At 39.7% G+C, this 27,595-nt stretch overlaps 1 protein-coding gene across 1 annotated transcript; it reads left to right on the plus strand.

Moving 5' to 3' along the window:
• The first annotated feature begins 1,110 nt into the window (after positions 1-1,110).
• MGC89178.L (MGC89178 protein L homeolog) lies at positions 1,111-24,023 on the plus strand. The gene is given in 12 exon segments (NM_001092923.1): positions 1,111-1,185; positions 4,023-4,125; positions 5,484-5,531; positions 5,871-6,026; positions 8,378-8,616; positions 9,259-9,381; positions 12,088-12,265; positions 14,901-15,038; positions 17,874-17,888; positions 19,677-20,054; positions 21,996-22,198; positions 23,695-24,023. Coding segments are annotated over 9 exon segments (1,515 nt in total). The 5' UTR covers positions 1,111-1,185; positions 4,023-4,125; positions 5,484-5,531; positions 5,871-5,911; the 3' UTR covers positions 23,821-24,023.
• Positions 24,024-27,595: the final 3,572 nt, after the last annotated feature.

Below are 27,595 nucleotides of genomic sequence, written 5' to 3' on the forward strand. Positions count from 1 at the left end.
CTTATTTATTAATACACTTTCCCAAAAATTTTGTTTGTGGGAAAAAATCTTGAAAATACTAATAGTACACATTTTTCAGATTTTCCACCCAAAAACCCGAAACCCAGCGGTGAACGAAAAATATTTGAACTTCTCCCATTGAACTTATATCCAACCTCGGCATGTCTGTAATACCGGATTCAGACTTTTTCAATCCTTGGGGTATAAAAAATCCCGAAAAAAATTGTTGTTTTTTTTCCACAAAAAATTTGGATCTAAAGAAACACGATTATTTTTTTTTTTTTTTGGCATTCGGAGTTTAGTAAAAAAAAAACCTAAGGAGCAGATTTATCAAGTTTCGAATTTAGAGTTCATGGGAGTTTGTAAAAACTCCCATAGACTCCAATGAATTTGAAATTCGAGTAAAAAAACACCAATCCAAATTTATCAAAAAAATCTAACTTTTTAAACTCGAGTGAATGGAATCAACCTGCAAACTCGAATCAAATTGGAATTGAACTTGATTTTCAGTAAGGCTGCAAACAACTCCAAATTGATCCCAGGACATCCCCCATTGGCTAAAACAGCAATTCGGCAGGTTTAAAGTGGCGAATAGTCTAATTCAAATTCTTAAAGGGCCAATTCATGATACTTTTTGAAATTCGAAATTTTAATTTTTACTTCGACCCTTGATAAATCTGCCCCTAGTTCTCATGTTCTGTGAATTATAAATGACTTGCTGACAGATCACAGGGTTCCACACAGTATCTTTTTTTTTTAGTTCTGTTTTTCAACCTCTTCAACCTTTTTTTTAAGACCTATCACCTTAAAGGAGGAAATTTTTTGTAATTGGTCACCAGTAAATTGCACTGGCATAACCAACTATTATTCATTTAACATCATGCTTGGTATTTTTAACCAAATTTAACCAAATTATTTTATGCCAAAACTTCCCATGGGTTTAGTAAAGTCACCCGAATATATCAATTTCTTGACTTCTCGTCATAATTATAAACAGTAGTAAATACTTATGGGTCACTGACTTATTCTGTTTTTTATTGATTTAGGATAGATAACAGTTCACTGATCTCCTCTTTGACCTTCTACTCCCTTTCCGTGCAGGATAAAATTCTGAGACCAGGCTGGACCTACTATTACTCCAGTTTCATGCTGCCTGGAGGATACAGTGATTCTATTACACAGTTTGTAAGTATGAGCTGTTCAATAATTGTATTAAATATTGGGAAAAGCGCTAACAGGTTATGCTAGTAAAGTTCTTAGGTACACATTTAAAAATAAACAGAGAAAACTCCAATTTAGAAAGAACTTTGTTAAAGAGCTGTACATTTAGGGGCCGATTCATCAATAGTCGAATATCGAGGGTTAATTAACCCTCGATATTCGACTGGGAACTAAAATCGTTCGACTTCGAATATCGAAGTCGAACGATTTTGCGCAAATCCTGCGATCGATCGATCGAAGGATTTTTCGTTCGATCGAACGATTAAATCCTTCGAATCGAAAGATTCGAAGGATTTGAATCCAACGATCGAAGGAAAATCCTTCGAACAAAAAATCACAGGCAAGCCTATGGGGACCTTCCCCATAGGCTAACATTGACTTCGGTAGGTTTTATCTACCGAAGTAGGTGGTCGAAGTATTTTTTAAAGAGACAGTACTTCGATTATCGAATGGTCGAATAGTCGAACGATTTTTACTTCGAATCGTTCGAATCGTTTGAATTCGAACGAATTTAACCAATTCGATGGTCGAAGTACCCAAAAAATACTTCGAAATTCGAAGTTTTTTACATTCGAATTCTTCACTCGAATTTTGTAAATCTGCCCCTTAGAGAGTGAAATGTATTTTCTTATACTTTCTTATACAGTTTACAACTGTGTGTATAGTTTGCAGTTTAGTCTGTATGCCGTTGTGATTGCTGGATTCACTTCCAGCGGTAGATTATGTAATCACTTAATATAGTTATGTGCATTTATTTCAAGGATCATAAATAGGTCAGTAGAATCGATTAGCATGTTGCAGGTGTCAAAATCATTCTTTTGAATCCCTATCCTGTATACAGCCTGCTAATGCCACGGTTGGAAGAAGGAGACATGCCTACCCCATTCTCTCCCCCTACAAATGTAGCACTAATGAATGCAGTCAGCGCTGTATTAAAGATGGTGTCTGCTAGTCTGAGATCTGCAGCAATTATTTTATGTTTTAATACAGGGTACAAAGTCTAAAAATGGCATATTGCACTTTGCACAATGCCTTTAAGCTCATAAATGACCCCTAATTTATATATTACATGCTTCACTTATCCCAATTCTTTTCATAATATACAGTATACTGGAGGCTGTAACATTTTCTTTGTTTATTTGATTAGTTTTGGTTGTTTTCAATAGGAGGGTTAGGCATTGTGTTAATTGGGGAAAATACATTCCACTTTTGCTAATCTTCCTTTCTGACCTACATGTGGTTAGTTCACATGCCTTAAATATCATACGTTAAGGGGCCCATTCATTAAGTTCGAGTGAAGGAATAGAAGAAATCGAAGTGTTTTTTTGGCTACTTCGACCATCGAATGGGCTACTTCGACCTTCGACTACGACTTCGACTTCGAATCGAACTAAAAATCGTTCGACCATTCGATAGTCGAAGTACTGTCTCTTTAAGAAAAAACTTCGACCCCCTAGTTCGCCACGTAAAAGCTACCGAACTCAATGTTAGCCTATGGGGAAGGTCCCAATAGGCTTGACTAACTTTTTTTGGTCGAAGGATAATCCTTCGATCGTTGGATTAAAATCCTTCGAATTATTCGATTCAAAGTATTTAATCGTTCGATCTAACGATTGTTCCTTCGATCGAACTATTTGCGCAAAATCCTTCGGCTTCGATATTCGCAGTCGAAGGATTTTCATTCCCCAGTCGAATATCGAGGGTTAATTAACCCTCGATATTCGACCCTTGATGTATTTGCCCCTAAATGTTTGTAATTTGGTTACATGATCCCGCATTCTGTATTTATAACAGAGTTGGGTGTCAGATATTCATTGACCGTTAGATCCAATATATATAGGGAGCTTCCTTTCCTAGCAGATGAATTAGAGCTCACTCATATACTGTAGCTGATTCCAGTACAAACAAAACCAACAAAAAAATTGACTTTGCCACAAATTCTGCCTGTAGAGAGACAAGATTTCTGGTGATTTTAATAAAGTGAACTCTTAGAAATCTTTTAGGCAAAAGGAGCCACCTAAAAGATATATTGCATTCTACTATCATTCAAAACCAGTCTCCCAACTCCTGCATAAAGAGAGACTGAAGAGATTCTGATGCTGGGGTTAGTGAAGAGGTTTTGGAACCTATGATTAAGGGATAACTCCCGAAACGCGTTAGGTGTTTTCCAGCAGGATTTCCAATAAACCCTCTTTTTTCAGAAGTGCCGTCTGCCGTCGAATGTCTTAGTGAAGAGTAACTTGACTATTTCGAAACAGTTCATAATTTTTAATTGATCATATTAGAAATTTACTTATTTCAGTATGATGAAGCTTGTATTAAATTTAAATTTTCGTGATAGTTCCCCTTTATGTATATATTAAAACAAATCCTACTGGCAATGTTCCATCTTTTGGTCAGTCTTCCTGGAAGACAAAGGGTAAAGGTTTCAAAGAGAGTAACAACTTCATGAAAATATGTTTGGTTCTTGAATGAAGTGCTAGAATGAATTTTGATTTTATTCAAAATTCATTTTTATTATTGTGCAGGAATTGTTTGAATTTTGAACATATGTTCAAAGATATCGTATAGCTTTGTTTTATTGCCATAACAGATAAGAGCTCTATGTCCAGAATGTTGGGCTTGTTGGCAAAAAGGCTCCTTTTGAATATCATAAATTGCATAGATCATAGTAATAACAACAACATCAAAAACAATTGCTTATGAAATTAGGCTGTTTGTGGTTCAAAATGTAAAACCTGAAATTCTTCCTTTTTGCTTTTACAAGACTAAATTATTTTTATTATTGTTTCCTAACTTAGAGATATCACTGAGTTTGAAAAGAATTTATCATGAAAACTTGCTCCAGCTTTCTCCTACTCCTCTTCAGTGGCTGGGCATTTTCTGCAACAAAATGGAAGCGAGGTAAGTTCTCAGAGATGCTTTATAGCAGATTATCTCCTAATGGGTGCAGATATTAAGGGGACCACTGTTTTCAATTTGAATCTAGCCACTCGAGGCAATATACCGGTAGTTCTTTTTCTTTGGCCCTTTATCCCTCTGATTCCTGGCTAGCAGCAGGACATGATCTTCTGCTTTTGTTTTCCCACCAAGTTTACAATGTTCAACCTCTGCTGCTACCAGAATTCTTCTAAAGGAGTAGAAGAAGCCAAAGGTTGACCGTATAGACATTGGGCTGCGTTTCTGAACCCAGCTCAGAAGACCCAACAATGTTCATGCAATGATACTTTGCAATCTGGTGGCTGAAGAAGTTAGTCTTTAAGTTGGTTGTTACGGAGGTTTTATGGGTCATTGATCAAATTATCTAATAAAAAATGGTTATAAATAATCAGCTTTTTGGTATCTTCCTCTCTTTTTTAGATTTTTTTTTTAAAGAAAATATTATGAATAACTCGATTTTCACAATAGTTTTAAACATGCTGGGAGTAAAATTGCATATCTATTTTCAAATTTAATATAAAACAGTTTTTCTGTTGAATCGATTCAACATTACACATAGTTTTCAGATGTAAATGTTGGTGTTCTTTTAAAGGGATCCTGTCATCGGAAAACATGTTTTTTCCAAAACACATCAGTTAATAGTGCTACTCCAGCAGAATTCTGCACTGAAATCCATTTCTCAAAAGAGCAAACAGATTTTTTTTATACTCAATTTTGAAATCTGACATGGGGCTAGACATTTTGTCAATTTCCCAGCTGCCCCCAGTCATGTGACTTGTGCCTGCGCTTTAGGAGAGAAATGCTTTCTGGCAGGCTGCTGTTTTTCCTTCTCAATGTAACTGAATGTGTCTGAGTGGGACATGGGTTTTTACTATTGAGTGCTGTTCTTAGATCTACCAGGCAGCTGTTATCTTGTGTTAGCGAACTGTTATCTGATTACCTTCCCATTGTTCTTTTCCTGCTGGGGGGGAAAATGGAGGGGGGTGATATCACTCCAACTTGCAGTACAGCAGTAAAGCGTGATTGAAGTTTATCAGAGCACAAGTCACATGACTTGGGGCAGCTGGGAAATTGACAATATGTCTAGCCCCATGTCAGATTTCAAAATTGAATAAAAAAAAATCCGTTTGCTCTTTTGAGAAATGGATTTCAGTGCAGAATTCTGCTGGAGTAGCACTATTTACTGATTCATTTTGATAGAATTTTTCCCATGAAAGTATCCCTTTAAAGAGCTGATTTTATTGTGATGAAAAATATTCTTTATGTATAATATTGACCAGGAGTGTGACCTTGCACTAACTTTTGTGTTAAATGTTTTGCAGATGTGCTTTTGGAGCCTAAAACGTCCCTAGAATGTGATGATGAAACAGGTATGAAAAACAGCATGACATTTCTAATAAAACAAATACATATTCAGTATATACTTTTCAGTACCACCTTTTTTGGGTTGGAATCTATTATATGCATACCATATAAAGCTCAGAAACTTGGAGCTCTATTTCCACACATGATTAGCGCATATAGGCACAGGCCTATTTTGCGCCATTTAGACCGTTAGAACTTCCTCCTGGAGCATTGATAAAGGACTCTTTATTTGTCAGCTTGTTCCTGAGTTGCTTTTTCTCTGCAATTATAAGACAGCGCTTTGTACTTGATGTTCATTATACATTTCCTATATTGTTTACTTGTTTCCCTGCTTTTCTGCACAGTGACTTCATCTCTGACTTTTCTGGTGGACACCACTGGTTCCATGGCGGATGACCTTCAACAGTTGAAGGAGGCCTACACCTGGTTACTTAGCAGCGTTTCTGTTCAGTTCCCATGTGGTGTACGTCAGTATACAATGGTTGAATTTAATGATCCAGGTATGTCTTTTAACTCTTCTTATTTCCTGCAGTTATGAAGTAAGCTGAATGTATGTTTGTATGCTTTGTACACTAGCATGGTTAGTGTTACGATGTTGACAATATTTTACTTTCATAGCTAGGGGCTAATTTACTAAAACTCACATTAATCTCAGTTTTTTATGAAAACAAAGTCAACCAAATTCTCTTCCACAAATTTAACTCATTTATCAATAATCTTTCTAGTTGGAGTGACAAAACATTGCAACAAAATCGAACCTCAATTTGTAACATACAATTGATGGTCCGAAAACTAAATTTTATTCAATGTTTGCTCTGAACATTCACTCAGCCAAGCCACCAACTTTTTTGGATTATCCAGTGTAGATCACAATGACAAGAAACAACTTCAGGGACTGCCATTTAGGGTCCGACTGGGCCAGCGGGACACCGGGAAAAAACCCGGTGGGTCCCCAGCTCTTGTGGGTCCCTCTAGCCCAGATTCACACCCTGCACCTCTTTCTCTCTTCCTGCCGTGACTGGCTGGTCACGGCAAAAACAGTGCATGTGTGCCCGCCCCCCCCAGTCCAACTCTGCTGCCATTGACTTGTACATGACTTTGACAGGTTTGAGATGGTATATTTTTGGAATTTGATTTTTAGTAGCTTTGGAGAATGATAAATCTCTAAAAATTCACGTTTTTTTTCCCCTTGAAAAATTTTAATTTGCAGCCTAAAAACCTTGACCAGAGAAATTGAGGTTTAAAAGATGGGCCCCCTATTATCAATGTTTCATGCTAATTTGTAAACCCAGGAACAATGTTAATTCCCCCAACTATTTTAGGGAAAGAGATTGAATATTCTGAACAAATTTAGTGGGGTCTGATGCTGATCTCACCATGATAATATATGTACTCAGAACTTTATCTAATTATAAATGATAAAAATTGTAAATAATTATAAAAACTGTAATGAGGGTTTGTTGCTCCCACTGTATGGGCATTGTAACATGTATACTCATGCAAGCACTACTCAGAGAGTCTGACCAATCATATGGATGTTAGTAACAGGAGACAATGCAGTATACTGGGAGTACCCTGCAGGGCAGCCATCAGGGGGGGACAGGGGGGGAGAGTTGTAGGGGGCCCCGAGGGTAAGTGGGTCCTGGCCACACCACACTTGATTAGCCGGGCCCCCCTGCTTTCTGAGAGCTGCTGACTTTGGGAAGGCAGGGCAGGAGCACAAGGGGAGGTATCTTCTGTCCATTACTTCACCTTATTGGTCACTGAGTTTAAATCCCGGTTGAGCTGCTATGGGATTGGATAGCTGAGGTTTGAACTTCTCCTCCAGCTCATCCAATCACCATGCAGCTTTACCAGGACTTGAAATTCTGTGACCAATAAGGGAAGAAATTGCTGTCACTGGAAGAAGATGCAGCCACCTGTGCTCCCCTTCTCCCTTCTGTAGTTGGCAGCTCACTGACAGCAGGTGGGCCACACTAATGAAGTAAGTGTAAAATGGCAGGGCCCTCCTAAAGGTAACCCTTTGTGGTCCCTGTTGTGTGGTGGGGCCCTGGGCACCAATTTTTTTTAAACTTCTGGGGGGGGGGGAAAGTTTTTTTACATGAACGTTTAAGGGGGGCCCTGGCCACCAATTTTCTTATAACGTTTTTCCCATGTGGGGTCCTAGCCACCAATATTTTTTAATGGGGGGCCCTGACCACAAATGTTTTTTTCAATGGGGGGGCCCTGACCACCAATATTTTTTTATTAACATGTGGGAACCATAGCCACCAATGTTTTTTTTAGTGTGTGGTGGGGGGTGGACCTGTGGGGGGTGGAGAGGGCAGACCTGTAGGTGGGGCTTGTGGTGGGCGCAGCCCAGGGGGCCCAGGAAATTTTTTCATATGGGGCCCTGGGATTTCTGATGGCAGCCCTGGTGCCCTGTAATGGTGACAAATATTGCCAATTTGTAGTAACCTGTAATAAGCAATCACTATGAGAATTGTGCTCAGAATTTACTAGCTGGTTAATGGTATCACGACAGCAACTAGTTAGCTAGCGTCTACTACAAGTGATTTGATTGGCTACAAAATACAGCCTACACAAGACTATAATCTTTTTTCAGCTTGGCTGGATTTCAGATGGATTCTAGTTCTGCACTCCCAGTAGAACTGCATCAATTGTTTTTTGTTTTTGGGAGGGGTGGTAAATGCATAGGGTAGGCAACTAAAGTCTATCTGCAGTAGCATTAGGCACAATGCTCGGGCCACACATATTCACTTGTGCTGTGCACGCACAAAAAGCATTCTTTATAGAAAAAATATTTTATCACATGACTGATTTCTTGCTCTTTTTAATCTTTCTTTTTCAGGTATTGGCCCTGCCAGACTTACAAGTTCCGGAACTGAATTTAATAATTTTTTTCAAAATCTTAGAGCCTACGATGGTGGTGACTGCCCAGAATATGCAATGGGTGGACTTAAGTTGGCTTTGCAGGAATCACCCCATAATTCAATAATCATGGTCCTTACAGATGCTTCCGCTAAGGATTATAATGATGCTGTTTTAATAAATGAGATAAAATCACTTATTAGCGAAACAGAGTCACAGGTAAGAAGCTTAGAATATTTGCCCTTGTTTTTTAAAAAAAAATCGATACTTAGAATTATCATTGACAAAAATCATTCATCTTTTGTGTGTGGCAGAACTGAAAAATTACCAATTTTTGTTTGTTTTGGTTGCCTACAAACCAAATCCTAAATATCACCATTTTTCTGTACTTTGCACCCTGCTCCTTGGATAAGCTCTCAAAGGTATAAACCTATGCTTTAGACAGTGCTGTATTCATAAGGGGAAGGTGGGGGATGTAGATGTCACCCCTTCTGTTCCCAATCTTTCCTTTAATTTGGCGTGGTGATAAGGACAGGCTTGCTTTATGCTCAACAGTGCTGAGCTATTTGCACTGGACACAAGTTGCCACTCATAGTTCTTAAACTGTAAATATTTGCAGAGTTTTCATCCAAATTTGAATCCTAGAAAAAAGAGCTGAGATTTGGCTGAATCCTACAGCAAGTCATGTATTCAGTTAATCAATAATAAAACAAAAGAAGGAAAAAATTCTAAATTTTAATGAAAAAATTAAAGCATTTAGCATTGATTTAGTTGCAAGTCCAGGAGAAAGAGCCAAGGAACTTATCCCCAATATATTGGTATTTCTGATTCATAAAATAAACAAAAATGTCTTATTTTCAGGTATTCTTTATGATCACTGGCCTTTGTTCAAATACAGAAGACCCAGCATTCACTATTTACAGGGAAATTTCCAGATTGAGTTTTGGCCACTTGTATCAGCTTGATCTTCCAAGTCTTGGGAGCGTAAGTCCCTCAGTTGCGGTTTTACCATTGGTATTGTTTGCTTTAAATTAGCTGCTTTGTTTTTCATTGGTGATCTACATAACAGATTTTTGAAACAATTAAGAAAGAATGAGGTTTAGGGATTACATTCAAAAATGTTCATTGTTAATATACAGTGTACATCCATTTTTGCAAATCTAAGGCAATGTTACCTTACTGTAGATACCCAGCCTTTTAACACTATAAAGCTTGTAAGACTTTGTTATGTGCAGTAGTTATTCTCTATGATTATGCTATCATTAATTTTAACCGATAGGGAACACACATTAAGCCACAAGGGCTGGGGAAGACCCAGCAGTCCTGATAAACATAGGTACCAATGACAAAGTAAGAGGAGGTGGTGAAGTCTTCAAGAACAATTTTATAAAACTAGGTGTAAAGTTGAGGGCGAGGACTTCCAAGGTAATTTTCGCAGAGATATTACCTGTGCTACAAGCAACGCTAAGAAGACAGTGGGAGCTTAGGGAGATTAATGCGTGGCTGAGAGATTGGTGTAGGGAGGAGGGTTTTGGGTTTTGGAGAACTGGGCTGATTTCTCAGTCGGCTACAGGCTCTTTGCTAGGGATGAGCTGCACCTCAATGATGATGGTGCAACTGTTATGGGGGAGAAGATGGCTAGATGGTTGGAGGAGACTTTAAACTAGGCGCGGGGGGGAGGGTTCAGTAAAAGATTCAAAATACAAAAAACTTGTTGCCACAAACCGTATGTATCAGTAATAGCTCAATCCGACAGTGATCTGGTTTTGCCACGTCCAGAAAGGCGGTATCATGTAGAAAATGAAGATTTCACTGGAGAGCTGATTTAGTGAAACAGTGAAGATGTTTATTCAAGATGCATTTAGCACTACATGTTTCGTACCTCTAGGGTCCTTCTTCTGGTGTAGTTGCACAAGAAGAAGGACCCTAGAGGTCCGAAACATGTAGTGCTAAATGCATCTTGAATAAACGTCTTCATTGTTTCACGAAATCAGCTCTCCAGTGAAACCTTCATTTTCTTCAGTAAACGATTCAGTGGAAGACAGGTTAGATGAGATAGTGGGCAAATAAGGGAAAATGGGGGAGGAGATTTTGTTGGTGGTCACATGAGATTTTGAGGGAGGACCTCATGTCATATGTTCAATATGGTACCAGTATTAAATGTATGTTTACAAATGCAAGGAGTCTGACAGGTAAAATGGGAGAGCTGGAGCTGCTGGTGCTGGAGGGAAAATATGATATGATTGGTGTGGCCGAAACATGGCTGAATGAGTCGCATGACTGGGCAGTTAATATCAGCGGCTATACTTTGTTTCGGAGGGACAGAGGCAATAGAAAAGGAGGAGGGGTATGTCTGTTTGTTAGGCAGGATTTAAAAGCTTAAATAAAGGAGGAGGTTTTGTTAGAAAATGAGGGGGCAGAAGTCTTATGGGTAGGGTTCTTCACCAATTGTAAAGAGTCCAGCAAAAATAATTGTAGTTGAGTATGCTATAGACCCCCTAAGTGAGGAGGAGGCTAAGCTCCTGATGCAAATGGAAAAGGCTGCTAGTTTGGGTAAAGTAATGATAATGGGGTATTTTATTTACCCAGATATTGACTGGAGCAACAGTACTGCCACATCAGTTAATGGGAACAAGTTTACAAACATTTTGCATGACAATTTTATGGCACAGGTTGTTGAGGTGCCAACCAGAAAAAATGCTATTCTGGATCTAGTGATCTCAAATGACCCAAAACTTATAGCAAATGTGCAAGTCATTGAACCCCTGGGTAATAGTGACCATAATGTGATATTATTTAATGTCTGGTGCAAAAAACAAATATACACTGGGGCAACAAAAAACAGAAAATTAGAAATCTAATTTTAGTGCCTTGAGGGCTGCCCTTCAGAGCATTGATTGGAGTAAGGTTCTTAGTGGGGTCCCTCAGGGCTCGGTATTGGGTCCACTTTTATTTAACTTGTTCATTAATGACTTAGGGGAGGGTATTGCAAGTAATGTATCAGTGTTTGTAGATGACACAAAAATATCTAGCCCAATTAATTCCATCCAGGATGTGGCATCCTTGCAACAGGATCTTGACAAACTGGCAATCTGGGCAGCTAAGTGGCAAATGAGATTCAATGTTGATAAATGTAAAGTCATGCGCCTGGGATGTAAAAATATCCACTTATTCCCTTAATGGGACTGCACTAGGCAAATCCATTATGGAAAAGGACCTTGGAGTCCCTGTAGATTATAAACTTGGCTGTAGCAAGCAATGTCAGTCAGCAGCATCAAGGGCAAATAAGGCCTTGAGCTGTATTAAAAGGGGCATTGCTTCATAGCAGAAAGCAGTCAATCTTCCACTGTATAGAGAAGCTTCAGATGTTTTTTTTTTTGCTTTCCTCTGGATCAACCGGCAGTTAGGCAGGTTAAAAAAAGTTAAAAGGATGAACTTGATGGACATGTGGCTTTTTTCAACCTAACTTACTATGTTACTATGTTACTATGTTACTGTGTTACTATGTTACTGTGTTACAAACATCTCACTTCTACGTTTTAGTTCTCCTCCTGTCTATAGGAACATTTTGTAAATGATTATTCGGATAAATGGAGGTTCTAGAAATAAATCCTTCTACCCCCTGTAACTTGTCTTTCATTGAATGTACTATTCTTTTAGCAGCACGGCTAATCTCTCTTTTTCTTCAAGGCATTTCGATATGTGGGATCTATTATAGCAAGACCTGCAAAATCTTCCCAGAGGATTTTTTCTAGAGATTATGAGTCTGGTGAGCATTCAGACACTTTCTCTGTCCCAGAAAAGTTAACTGAAGTGATAATGACCACTGAAGGATCAATTACTTCTCTACAGGTTGCCGGACCAGATAGTAAGTAACCTACCCCTCTTTCACTATCATCTATCTATCTATCTGTCTGTCTGTCTGTCTGTCTGTCTGTCTGTCTATTATCAGGCTTATTTAATTCAGAGGGCAAGGTGCAAAGGGAAAAAGGTGCAAATCCTATGTTTATGCCCACAAATCTGCTGCCCCCCCACCTAGGAGTTTTGTCCAGCAATTCTCTCTAGACAAGCACAAGAATGTAGACCTTGCACTCTTGGAATGTTGGCCTCCATGGTGAGTATACATGTATTGTATTTTGTCTAGAATGCTTGACCCCATGTATTTTTCATAAGGGAACTTTCCTTTCGGCTGCTGAAATAAAAAAAATTGGATTAATTGTTTTGTTATAAATTAATGCAAGTCACAGGTATTTTTTTACAACAGTAAAAAAAGAAGTCAGTCCAAAATAAGAATAAGCACTATAGGATTATCGAAAATGCCATTTCTGAATTTTAGGATAGATATAAACTGTGCCTGTACTTACATTTGCAACAAAGAGAAAGAATTATGCAGAAGTTTATTTTCGAAGCGATCAAATCCAGGGCCGGAACTAGGGATAGGCAGAAGATGCACCTGCCTAGGGTGAATAGATGTGGGGGTGCTGGGCAGGTACCTGTTTAAAAGTCTTCTGCCTACCCCTAGTACAGGTGGTTCGCTCCTCTGCTTTTCTTGCCTCCCCTCCCCTCTATCACGAATAACCCACAATGCATTGCACTGTTATGTTCCATTCCTTATTGAAATTACTTGTGCAGGGAATTGTGGCGTTTGGAGGATGCAGGCTGACGACAGATAGCTGCTGATACAAAGTAATAGTAGTCAGCCATCTCAGCAAAGTAGTCAGACAAATTTACTTGAAATTATGTTTACTTTTCAAAAAGCTTAAGTTATGTTTTTGTAGCATTCCCCTTTAAAGATTTCCCTACCTTGAAAATAGTTAAGAAATATTACTTTAAAAACGCATTTTACTGCATTTCTATATGATCATATTTTCATCCCTAAATTTTCTATAATAACTTCATAATAATTACCTAGCCGAAAGATTTCATGTTCTCTCTCAAAGTGGAACTATTGTGAAAATGAAAATTTAATATAAGCTTCATGATACTGAAATAATAAACTTTCTAAATACAATCAATTAAAAATTCTGTACTGTTTCTGAAACAATCGCATTTATCTTCACTATCCCTCTCTCAGGATCTTTTTCTCTTCATTCTGTCTTCATGCAGCAGATGGGTGTCAGATGAATGATTCAATATATCTTATAGGGGGGGCTTCCTTTCTTAGCAGAAGTATTAGACATCAATCAAATAACTGATTCCAGTACAAACGAAATCTAACAAAATAACTGCCTTTTGCACAAAGTCTGCATGTAGAGAGACATGGGGGCTGATTCACTAACTTCGAGTGAAGGATTCGAAGTAAAAATACTTCGAATTTCAAAGGTTTTTTTGGGCTACTTCGACCATCGAATGGGCTACTTCGACCTTCGACTACGACTTCGACTTTGAATCGAAGGATTCGAACTAAAAATCGTTCGACTATTCGACCATTCGATAGTCGAAGTACTGTCTCTTTAAAAAAAACTTCGACCCCCTACTTCGGCAGCTAAAAGCTACCGAAGTCAATGTTAGCCTATGGGGAAGGTCCCCATAGGCTTGCCTACCTTTTTTTGATCGAAGGATATTCCTTCGATCGATGGATTAAAATCCTTCGAATCGTTTGATTCGAAGGATTTAATCGTTCCATCGAAGGAATTATCCTTCGATCGTTTGATCGAATTTTCTGCGCTAAATCCTTCGACTTCGATATTTGAAGTCGAAGGATTTCAATTCCTAGTCGAATATCGAGGGTTAATTAACCCTCGATATTCGACCCATAGTGAATCAGCCCCATGATGTCTGGTGACTTTAATAGAGTGAGCTCTAGTACATCTTCTAAGCAAAAGGAGCCCCTCTATAAGATATATTGGATCTAACTGTCAATGATTATCTGACACCCAACTCTTGCAGGAAGAGAGAATGAAGAGAAACAGATGCTGAGAGAGGAATAGTGAATATAAACTTGATTATTTCAGAAACAGAATAGAAAATTTAATTGATTGTATTTAGAAAGTTTCTATTTCAGTATGCTGAAGCTTGTTTTTAATTTTCATTTTCACGATAGTTTCTCTTTTATAGGCAATCCATCAGAATGCTTACTATAAAAGTTTTAAACTAGTTCAACTGCTTTGACAACGTCAAACCTAGAGATCTGGCTTCTGTGACTTTTTTATTTATAAATGATTAGATGAATAATTATAATTATATAATTATGTCATTATTTCCCTACAATTTCTCTTCCCCTTAATGAATGTGCTATAGGCTTAGTTTGCATTTATACACTTGCCACTGAATATTGACCACAGTCTTCACTTGATGTTAACAGGGAGGGGCTGACATAATGAACAAGGAGTGTGACATAATTGCTATTGTTATAATGGCTGAAGATACAATTCTACATATTCAGTATGGAACAGCAGTCCTAATACTGTTTTAACTGTACTGTAGATACCATAAAACTGCCTAGATTTGTGAAGCACAAGCATTGGATGGTGTTTAAAAATAATCATTTTTCTGTTGCATAGAAAGTCGTGTGGCATTGAAAAAGGTTATGTCTGAAAAATGGGGGTCCATGTACAGTGTGAGAGGCCCGAAGAAAGGAAGCTGGAAAATAGATGTAAGTGGAAAAGGCCCACATTCTATACGAGTGGAAGGATTAAAAGGTATATACATAGCTCAGTAACTTCTTTGTATTACAGATGTTCAACTATTAGCAATAATATGTAAAACAAGTGTAAAAAAATAGGCAACATTAGCGGCTCTGTCTATAATTGCTTTGGCATTATGAGGTTATGGGACCGATTAACATTAGAATTCAAGTTTTTTTGAATTTCAAGTTTTTTTTACACTCATAAACTAGAATTATAACTTCAAAGCAAGTATTTATTAAGCTAAAAAAAAAACATGAAAAACTCAAATGTAAGTCAATATTTAAAAGCCTGCAAGAAGTCAGTGGGAGCTGTCCTAGCCAAATATAAACGACTTATTTAATTCAATCAAGTTCTATGAATCTTTTTTTTTTCAGCCTGTAAATATAAGCAAACATTCGAGTATTTCTTGTAAGAATGTGAGTTTATTGAAATTTGTGTCATTTTAAAGGTTTTGGGGCAAATTTACTAAGCGGTGAAAATTCGCCAGCGACGACTTTGTAGGCAGCGCAACACTTCGCCAGGTGAAAATTTGCTCAGACAACGCTAATTCACTAACGTGCGAAGTTGCGTCAGGGGCGCCGAATGCTGGCGAAGTTGCGCTAGCATTAATTCGGCAGGCAAAGCGAAGTTGCGCTAGCGTTGGCTAATTTGCATATAATGGGAAGTTAAAGTTGAATGGACTTGTATGTTGCAGCAAATACATTACACTACACAAGCCCAAGGAAGCTTAATAAATAAAATAAAGTTGTTATAATGCCCTACACATGAGCCCAGTGTATAGTTTATGTGCCATATGTTAGGAAATGTCTGGGGGAAGCCGGTTACCCCCCAAAATTTTTTTTTCTTTTGCAACCTATCACTCTGAAAAAAGGAAAAGATGCCAGCGTTTTTTGGGACTTTTTTGGGAAATGTTCAACTAACTTTTTTAGGAAGTCCTATCTAACCTATTGCACTTTGCCTGGTCTGAGGTGGCAAGGCAAGTCTGGCGCAAGAGGTAACGCTCAGTAAAATCCGTGAATTTGCGCAGTTATGTCCCTTCGCCAGAGCACTTTGCCTGGCGATTGAGTGTGAATGAGCATCATTGTCAGTTTCTTTGGCTAGCGAAGTTACGCGCGTTAGTAAATCGACAAAGTACCGAAATTACATCACGCTGGCGAATTTTCACCGGCGTTAGCCGCTTCGCCCTTTAATAAATTTGCCCCTTTGTCTGCTTTGATTAAACAGACATTTTAATAAAAACTAAAAAGAGTGAATAAAAGAATGGAAAAGAACTTGAATAGCTCAGCAATGTAAGTTTACAAGCATAACTTTGGCCTAGGACAACTCCCATTGACTTCTACATGAACTCGGCAGCTTCTAGATGCTGGATTTTTTAATTTGAATTTGTGAGTTATAGCTCAGAAAAAAACTTAAATTGTGGAAAAAAATTGAGCATTCATTAATTGGCCTCATAGCGTGTTGAACAATGTATTGTGGTTTGAATATGACTGGGAATCTTCTGTAATTAATGAAGAAGTTAGAAATCATAGAGGAGTTACCGGATCATATAAAAGCATAAGACCAAAACCATTGAGGTTACTATTAATAACTTTAGAAATGTTAATGGGGGTACATTGTTCATTATAATCTACGATTCAGTACATTTAAGTTGAGAGATCTCTCACATTTCACTCTCTGCTTCCTCTGGTGCATCATCCCCCCTCTGCTGCCTTTCACTTATCTATTCCACCTCTGCTGTCTCTCTTTTGCCCATCCATTAACTTCTGCTCTCTGTGTAATGGAAATGGAAGTCACTCACATCCAAGATGGCAACGGCGTCCAAAATGGCGACCCCTTGGCTCTCCATGTGGATCCTGTTGGTCGCAGCGATATGACGCCAGCGTCTTCCCGCCTGCCGATTGGTCGCCGGCGACGGAATGTGCGCCGGCGCATAAACGCCAACGTCAGAACGTGTGCCGGCGTCTAAACGCCAGCATCTGGACGCCAGCGTCAACATCATGACGCCATTGCGCCCAAACTTTGGCTCCAATCCTGCCCTATATAAAGCCTTCTGGACACTGCAGACATTGCCCAAGTATAGGTTTAACTTTGTGTATTCCTGGGTGTGTTATTATTGATTGATTCCTGTGTACCAACCTTGCCTGTTATTTCGGATTGACCCTTCGCTGCCTGGATTGAACTTTTGCCTGGACTTTGACTATTTTCTTGCCTCATCCTTCTGATACCACGGACTTTGGTCACTACCTGTCTCCTCCTTGGTCCGCACTCCAACTGTGCCTTCTGGCCCTTACACTCTGCCACCCTTTAAGTCACTTCCGTTGTAGCCTGTCTGTCCCACTTTTGCCTATACACAGTGTTGGACTGGCCCACTGGGATACCAGGAAAACTCTCGGTGGGCCCAGGGGTGTCAGTGGGCCTTTTGCTTCTAACCATTTGGCCAATTTCATGGTCATTCCCTATTTATGATAAAAGGAGACTTAATATTTGAAGAACAGAGTATAGCAAGTACATATAAAAGACTAGGAGGATAAAGAGGTTGGTTGAGGAGGAATAATAGTTTGGAAAGTGGGCCCACAGTCTAAGGTTTTCTGGAGGGCCCCTGGCATCCCAGTCCGACACTGCCTATACATCTAAGCAATGAGAAAGGAGAAATGTGGTGGAGGCAAAGAAAGAAGGACTTAGAAAAAGAGATGCCATGTGTGGTGGGAAAGCAATGTACTGCTTGTACTGTGTAGTTTATACGCACCAATGCGTACATGTCACTTTAAGTTATAAATAGCACTTCTGATGTCAGAATCAGAATGATACGTCTTAATTATGATTTATTCTTTTTTTTTATTATTTCAGTTCCAAGCACCGCATGTAAGTCAACATCTGATTAGGATAAGAATTATGCCTGATGGGAATTGTGTGGTGAGATGAGGCTTTACTTACATTTTATATCATTATAGACTGACCTCAACAACTGCACCTTGGTGGGTATTTAAAGGGATAGTTATAATTCCACATTTACCACAGTCCAATCTACACAGTGCCCCTACCTAACTGTTCTCATCTCAGAGGTTTTTTTTTTCTTTTAACTTCCTTTCTTTCTTTATTATTGAATAATTACTGTATGCGGAAAAAGGTAGCTCACAGACATTTAAGCCTAAGAAAATCTGAAGGATTTTTCAACAATCTAGGTGTTGAGTTGTGACCCTCTAGAAAACAGTGGTTGGTAGACATTTCCACTTTCTGCTCCCCAAGGAGTGAGAGGTTGAATTCTCCTTAGTCCATGGCAAGATTACAAATATATGAAAATATTGTTGGTATCAACCATTTACTGGCATTTACTCATTTACTGGCTGTGCTCTACACCTCGTGCCACCATAGTCCAGGCAGTAAGTACAGACCCCTGTAATCCACTGCACCAGCTGATGCTTCATGACTCACACATCTGAATATCATACAAGTTAGGGGACAGATAGTGGATGGAAGTGGGAACGTTTATATGTCTCCCCCACCCACCCCTCATGAATGCATTGCTGACAAACACAGGCAACAATGTATTCACTGGGAACATGTAGTCCCTTCACTTCATTTTGGAGCACCAAGACCAGCAACACTTCATCTACTGTATGTGCAAGGCAGGCCCCAAAATTTGAAAAAATGTGAAATTGTTTTATATGGCTTTTTGTATCCTTCCTTGCGCATAGTAAATGGATAGCAAGCACTAAGCACAACAATTAGTTCATATTTCTCAGCAGTGGACGTTCTCCAACAGCCACTCTCCATTGGTACACAACTGTAGGATCCAATTGGAACAGCACCATCCGTAATTATCAGTTGTAATGCCCTAAGGGGCAGATTTATCAAGGGTCGAATTTCGAAGTGATAAATACTTCGAAATTCGACCATCGAATGGCTTTACTTTACCGTTTGATCGAACAATCAAATCCTTTGATCCATCGATCGGACGATTTTTCTTCGACTTCAAAAAACGTATGAAACTGCTCTAGAAGGTACCCATAGGCTTACATAGCACTTTGGCAGGTTTAATTTGGCGAAGTATTGAATTCGAAGTTTTTTTAAAGAGACAGTACTTCGATGATCCAATGGTCGAATATTCGAACGATTTTTACTTCGAATCGAATTCAAAGCCTTGCATTATCTCAGAATCTTGTTTGTGCACCAGAATGGGGGACCCGATATCTATCCCCATGCACTGGTTACACCATTAAATGGTGAAGAAAACGGTAGGGATGTGGGGACGGATGTGATATCTAGTAAGTGCTGAATGGAAAGTAATTCCCTGCCACGCCTCTATGGAAGGAAAGAAGAGATGGTTCCGCAGTCCGAAATGTTGAAAAAGTCAAAATCTTTATTCGTTCATGGTTAAAAGACACGTTACAAAACGTTAATTGGCGCGTTTCGGGCGCAGGCGCCCTTAATCATAAGGGAACACTGAGGAAATGACGGCATAAATAGATAAGGTCTACATTGACCTCTATTGGTAAATTACAATTTACAATGGTCCAAATAAGGAAGAGGTATAGTCTCTGTCGTTAACCACTAGGGATGTGAATATATTAAAATCATTATTTATGAGGAACCAATAAACATCACAGTGCATGACATTTGTACATTTATGGTCTTCCCTATTTTTTTCAGTGACATCTCATTGTATAAAATGTGACCCCAATGCAACCTGTGAAGACTATGATGGCAGTAAAGTATGCACCTGCAAAGAAGGATTCCTTGGTAATGGACTTAGATGTTCCGATGATGATGAATGCGCCTATGCCTGGCTAAACAAATGTGCAGAGGGTACTTGTATTAACACTATTGGCTCCTACACATGCTCTTGCAGAAGTGGGTACATTGTAAATGAAGATTACATTTGTGTGCCTATTGATTACTGTACAAAACCCTCAAACAACAAATGCCACGAACATTCCACATGCACAAATACTGATGGAGGCTACACATGTACTTGTTCACCTGGATTTGAAGGGGATGGATTTGACTGCAAGTACACCAAGTGCACAGGTAAGAGTGACTATAACTGAAAGGCATTGTATGTAAAATGTTTCTCTATAATAAAACATTGCAAATGCTCTAGAGAATAAATTTAAAGGAGACATAAAGGATAGGTAAAAACTTCATACTATTGTAAGTAATAATGAATACTATAAGGTGCTGGTATTGTATTATTATCTTTCAAAATGGCCCCTTTATTGGAACTCATTGCCAGAAGCACAGTAGGAGGGGGACAGCCAATCACAACCCTGCATTCACACAACCAAAGACAGGCTTCAGTTCCCTATCAAGTCAGCCTAGATGCTGGTTGGTTTCTATCCCACACAACAGCTGAGTGCTGCTGGCTCCCCTGCACAGCCTGGAAAAGGAGGCAGCAGGAAGTAAAACAGAGGTGTGAGACTAGTAGGGTTTTTGAAGACATTTTTCAATCGATCAACCCAAAACACTTCTTTTCTCAGCACATTTCTTCTATATTCAAAATAGTATGATGCACTAGAATTATACTATTTATTACTATTGTTATGTATATAATAAGTCTCCTTTAAACCAGATATGGGAGACATTTTTACCAATACCGATACATGGGAGACATTTTTACCAATTCCAGTAACTGAAAATAGGTATAAGGTACTTGCCGCCATTCTGTCTATTCCAATGAAAACTTACTGCTAGTCATTATGGGAAACCTGTCACAATCGCCGCCCGGAGCAGTCCCAGGAGCTCCGAGCGGCGTGTCCTCCTCCGCCGGCGTCGCTCCCAAAATGGGTAGCGGCGCCGGCGCATTAACATCAGCCGGCGCAAGAACGCCAGCGCATTTACGCCAGCGTATTGACGTCACCTTGGCGCCAAGATTTGACTATTTAAGGGCGCCCTGGACGCCTCGATGGCACCCAAGAATAGGTTCTGCTACCCTGAACCTGGGTTCCTGTTTTCCTGTATCCTGATTCCTGATTCCTGCTCCTGCCTTGGTTTTGACCCTCTGCCTGGACTCTTGTTATTTGATCCTGATCTGCCTGCCACTGAACTCTTGCCTGGACTTTGACCTTGTACCTTAACCCTTTGGATACCGCGACCTTGCACCCTCAAGAGGGCTTCCTCCTTGATCCAGACTACCTCCGTGGAGGGAGCTCCTGGCTCCCTGACAAAACCAGACCTTGGAGACTGTTACTTTGTTACCTAATAGCTGCCTTGTCCTTTGGTTTGTTATTTAGAGTTAAAGCAAATAGGGCAGAAGGAAAATGGTGGCTTGACATTTGATGCACCAACATTTGATGCATCAGACTTGGGTTCTCCCAAGAGCAGAAGTCTCCTTGTAAACCTCAATCAGAGATTAGAACATTCCAGCATTATTATTCTCCACTGTAACAAAGTTTCCCTCAATACACAGAAATAGGGGGAACCATTTTAGAAGTTTAAAAAATAAATAGTCTGCTTGTGCAGCAGGGACTATTTTCTCAACCCTTCTTAGGCTCATAGAGAGATTCAACCCCTCCATCACATTGTTCCCTTGTAAAGTGGTGGATTCTGGGACATGAAGACCCTCTGCTTTTCAGAAAATCTGTTCACCACCAACTATGGAAAATTATGGACTTCAAGCCCCAGAATCCATCACTTAACGATGGAACAAGATGAGGGTGGGATGCCATCAAATTGTGTGTCTTAGGGGTAACTGATGGATTGAAATCACTGTAAAAAAGTTAAAAGAGGACCCTGCTCCAATGTTGTAGGTAAAAGGTGCAGCCATTAAACCCCAAAATTTCAGAAACATGATTTTGAGCAAGTGATATAGATTCCAATCATAATGAATCCTATGAGTGTGTAGGGGAGAAAAACTGCAAAGAAGAAGTGACATGGAATTCACCTCCAACCCTCCTCAATGTGCCAATAAGGTTTAAATAATTATACACAGATTATGGCACCTACACATCAATAATTGTTTTTCTATTTCAGATATTGAAAGCCTGGACTTTGTGTTGAAGTGCGGTGAGAATGAAATGAAAGCTTCGTTTCCGACCTGCCAACTAAAACATTATCATTATGCTGCCAATAGTGCCCGACTCGTAGTTGAAAGCTGCACTGGGTTTGAGGATGCCGTGGGGCTTGTTTCTGTTATTGCACCTTTAAAGGAAGGAGAATGTGGAACCACCGTATTCGTAAGTATATTAAGACAATATGTAGAAAAGAGAATGGCCCCTAAAGATAGTTTATTAAGGACAAAATTAACAATATAACAGTCTGATCCAGTTGCTTACAGTATACAGTACTGCTGGTTAAGCACAAGCCCAACTAAGTTTATTCCAGGGAGGTCACTCAATTTATTAGAGTATAGTGAGAACAATACAATGTTTTAGGGATGGCCTTCAACTGTGTCCTTATAAATGGGTAAATCTATTTACTCCCTATTGATCTATCTACTTGTCTATCTTTCTGCTCAGTTGCTGCTTATCCATGCAAAGTCTTTTTGGCCCCCAGATTAAAGCTAAATACAAATAGGAATAACATTATACAAAACCTTGCTTCATGTGGGTTTCAGAATTTATGGTGGTCCCGTTTCTACTGACCAACGTTCATGTACCATGGATTTTTTGATCAGGAACATTTGAAAATCCAATCTGCTGATGCACCATCTCTTCAAGCAGAAACCAGTCTCGGCCACACTGAGTATGGTACAGCGTCCATTAGCGCAGCCTATAGCCTGATTTAGTTATGCTTTTGAGAAAGGGACTTTTTCCAGTTCTGAAAAAAGTGCCCTGGTGATGAAGTGGATCTGATTGGTTGGATATCATAGGGATGTGCCGTGTTTTGCACAGAAATCTGAAGCAGGACTGTATTTATTGACACCTCTTGGGGGGGGGCGGCCCTCAGGTGCCTATATAATTGAAAAAATGTTTTAGTGATGGGCGAATTTATTCGCCATGTGCGAATTCGCCGCGAATTTGCGCAATTCGCCGCCGGTGAAAAAATTTACGAAGTGCCTGCGAAAATTCACCGGCGTCAAAAAAACATTTCGGACAAAAACAGACGCCAGCGTCGAAAACGGACGCCGGAAAAACATCTGCCGGCGTCAAAAATGGACGCCGGCGTCAAAAATGAGACGCCAGCACCGTTTCGCCCATCACTAATACGTTTGTTTAAGAAACATAAACATTTTATTCCCCCAACTGCCGTGGGAGACTTTCCACATAAATTTGGTGGTGGAGCAGTGAAGGAATTAGGGCCCTCTGTGCCGATAACAAGAAGCAATTTGTGTTGTTTAGGTATGGTGCCACCATGGGCAACAGACCAAACATTGCCCCCCAACTTACGGAAGAGGTCACATGGGTGATATCACTACTGAAAGTTGGGGGAGCTGTTAGGTCCGGTGCCCAGGGTTGCACCATACCTAAATATATCACTGATTTGAAGGCATTGGTTTTTTGCATTAAATTACAGATCAGTACAGAAAATGTATTCTGTGCCCTACAGCTTGTGTTTTCCACGTCCGAAATTGTACTTTGCACACTGCACATTTTCTTACAAATTCTAACAAACCTGTGCATGTAGTATCTGGTATATATACAATATATATGTGTGTATAATGATATCATTACATTGAATTACATAATTTACCCGCTGACCATAATTTTGGTGATTCTTTTTTATTCCTCAGAGAAATGGAACGCACACCATCTACAGAAACAGATTGTTTGTGGCACCAGACTCTGAAGTGGTGGGCACAAGTAATCTAATCTTTCCAATTGTAAAGAGATTTTCCTGCATATATGCCAATAGTTAAAATTCAGCCCAATATCAGCTGTATCACTGGGGAAAGCAGAACAGGAAGCCTGAGTGATAAAATACCAGCAAAGGGCCAAGAACAAAGAGACAGCGGAAACAAGAATGCCACCATGACATTGTCTTGGAAAAAAGGATAATCCTTACCTTTAATTTTCAAAACTTTTTTTCATAAATGCAAAATAAAAAAAATGAAAAAAAAAATGTCAGTGAATGGGAAGTTTGCTTGCAAAATAAGCAACATATAGGCACTGGAGCTTACAATCTAAGGTTCAATTTCATAAGGAGTCACTATGCCACTTGAAAAAGAAAATGTTTTAGTAAACATAACAAGCTCTGTTCTGATGTAAAGTGATATACAGTATTTACCACTGTGGCCCTGTGTAGTTCATTCTCCAAAGTCCATCAAGTTCAAGTTCAACCCCTCCAAATGAAAACCCCACATATATCCACATACTTATACTGACCTAAAGGCACATACACTATGTACAGTAAACCAATACCTATACTAACTGTAGATCTTAAGATCTTAATAGCCTTTGATATTATGTCTGTCCAAGAAATCATCCAAGTCATTCTTAAAGGCTAGGGATGCACGGAATCCACTATTTTGGATTCGGCCGAACCCCTGAATCCTTTGTAAGGGCTAGTCCACACGGGGAGATAGCCACGCGTTTGCGGTCGCGGCGACAAAGCGCCGCGCCAGTCGCCGCGACCGGCGCAGGCGACAGTTTTGTATGGGCGCCTATGTAAAAACGCCTGTGCTAACCACACGAGGCGATGCGCTTTTCAACAGTCGCCTGAAAATGCCTCGCCAGGCATTTTCAGGCGACTGTTGAAAAGCGCATCGCCTCGTGTGGTTAGCACAGGCGTTTTTACATAGGCGCCCATACAAAACTGTCGCCTGCGCCGGTCGCGGCGACTGGCGCGGCGCTTTGTCGCCGCGACCGCAAACGCGTGGCTATCTCCCCGTGTGGAATAGCCCTTAAAGATTCGGCCGAATACCGAACCGAATCCAAACCATAATTTGCATATGCAAATTAGGGATGGGATTTTTTTTTTACTTCCTTGTTTTGGAACAAAAAATCACGCGATTTCCCTCCCCACTCCTAATATGCATATGCAAATTAGGATTTGGATTCGGTTCGGCCGGGCAGAAGGATTCGGCCGAATCCTGCTGAAAAAGACTGAATCCTGGCCGAATCCCGAACCGAATCCTGGATTCGGTGCATCCCTATTAAAGGCATTAACTAAATCAGCCATCACAACATCACCCGGCAGTGCATTCCACAACCTCACTGTCCTGACTGTGAAGAACCCCCTATGTTGCTTTAAATGAAAGTTCTATTCATTTAGTCTAAAGGGATGGCCACTTTTTTTCCTATGGGAAAAAAGATCCCCCTCTATCTGCCTACCCATAATTCAGCCTTTTCCCCATGATTCCAGCTTCATTGCAGTCACCAGGTGTGATGCAATTGTGGCCAATATGTCAACATTCACAAAATTGTGCTTGCACTTTGACGTGAGTTGGACACAATTGCGTTTAAAGATTTCTATGTCTAGCTGGAGTCATCTTCAGTTGTCTGTGTGCAAATGACACGTGTCCTATTTTTTGACACAACTGTGCTGTGGTGATTGGCAAAGGTTAAAAAAGGTGCAACAGTGCTTAATTAGAAAGAGGAGAAAGGCAGTGGCACCAAGCACAGCTAAACAGAAGTTCAAGGAGCCCCTTTTGATGTAAGTACCTTTATTAAAGGAGATCTAAAGCTTAACTAAAGAAGTAGCTAGAAATGTTGTACATTATGTTTTGTGCTTCTGTACCCAAGGCAACCACAGCCCTTTAGCAGTAAAGATCTGTGTCTCCAAAGATGCCCCAGTAGCTCCTCGTCTTCTTTTCTGCTGATTCACTGCACATGCTCTGTGCTGCTGTCACTTACTGAGCTTAGAGACCCACTCACAATATACAGTACACATAGAATAGAAATGTCACAATATAAGGCTGATTAGTAATTAATACAGATAATTACTACATGGCAGCACAGAAACCAGTGTAATTAGCATCAGAATTTAATCATAACCCCTATAGCATCATCTTATATTACAGGCCAACCTCATTTTCTGCTGGATAATTAGTGACGACCCCTAAGCTTAGCTTCTCAACAGCTGCTCAGAGCCCACTGAGCATGTGAGTGTCACAGACACTTTCCAAGATGGTGACCCCCTGTGACAAGTTTGAAGTCCTGGATCATTGCTGCTATTGACAAGCTGAAACTTTAGGCTGGTGCAATAAGTTCACTATATAATATACTAATATATATTAAGCCACATTCATTTTTAGGGTTTAGTTCTCCTTTCAATGGGACGTTTTGCACAAATTACGGTGTAGTGGTTTGCAGTGCTGCAACTTCGACAATGGTTATAAATTACTCATATTTTGATGAATTAATGGAGTCTGACCACAGGATATAATATCCAGAATTCCGGTATACTAGTAATTGCTGCAAAATACAAAAGCATGCAAGTTGGGCCTGGTGTGCTACTGCAGCATTAGTTTCTTGAATGAGGCACACATTTCATCCTACTTAGTGTGGGCGTCCTTGAGCATGCACTGTTGAAAATGGCCTTTTGCACACATTTAAACCCTCTTATATGTAGAACACAGAGGGGAAGCCTTATACTTAAAACAGACCTTGCACCTAATTCTGGACATGGAGCCAGATTGACACAGATCAGGTGAGATTCTCATTGGGGGATTATTTTGCATTTTATTGCTACCATGGGCCCTGGAGAGCTGGGGAAATTTTTTATTGAGTAATATTACTTTGAGAATACCCAGAATTATCATGCAGTTATCGAGCTACAAGATTTATGGGTCCAATAATCCAGACTTTTAGCAGTTTATTGCCCATTGAAGTAACGCTGAAAGGAAGTGGGTTGGGGGGCACAAAAGGTGGCCATACAAACACTGATAAAATCATATAAAACAAAGTTTTATCTTTGTATACACAGTGCCCACAATTCTGACTGATATCCATGTACTATGGATGGGAAAATTTTTTAACCTGGTTTGAAAAGAAGTCGCACATTGATGTCAATGCATTAAGCAAATTTTTACAGTTTTGGAAAAAAAACAAAAGGGACAGGTTTGCCATCACCATTAGTTCACCTGCAGCTCCCAATCAGTCAGAGAACATTCCGTATCTGCCGTATCTTACAAACGTACAGTGGGGTCAGTTATGAGGAATTCTGTAAAAATGAATCAACTACAGAAATAGGTTGGCACATTTATAAATAAAATAACTGTAACTGTTAGGAGGAGATCACATGCTTCCCAATGATACTTGATATATATTGTTACTTTGTAATCAGTTGTATGGAGTGACATTAGACTGTGTAGGCCAAGACAATTACTAAATAGATAGATCAGGGCTGTCCAACTGGCGGCCCGCGACCCCCCCTTCTTTGGCCCCCAGATGCTGTGACTGTTTACCATATGTAAATTTTAAAAGGTATCACTGTAGAGATAAACTGCACCCTGCATTGTTTAAACCTCAAATTCAGACTCTAATTCCCTGTATCACACCTGTGATCCCCATGTATTCACACCTGTGACACCTCTATTGTTCACACCCCTAAAGCCCTGTACTGTTCACACCTGAGACCCAGACTGAAACTGGCCACATTGTTCACACCTTATTCAAAATGCTAATAGGGCACCAGCATTGTGTCACTGTATGTAGTACATATTAGAATGATAGCTTTCCCTGTCTCCTGCT

This window comes from Xenopus laevis, chromosome 9_10L, assembly GCF_017654675.1.
Source record: "Xenopus laevis strain J_2021 chromosome 9_10L, Xenopus_laevis_v10.1, whole genome shotgun sequence".
NCBI lineage: Eukaryota > Metazoa > Chordata > Amphibia > Anura > Pipidae > Xenopus > Xenopus laevis.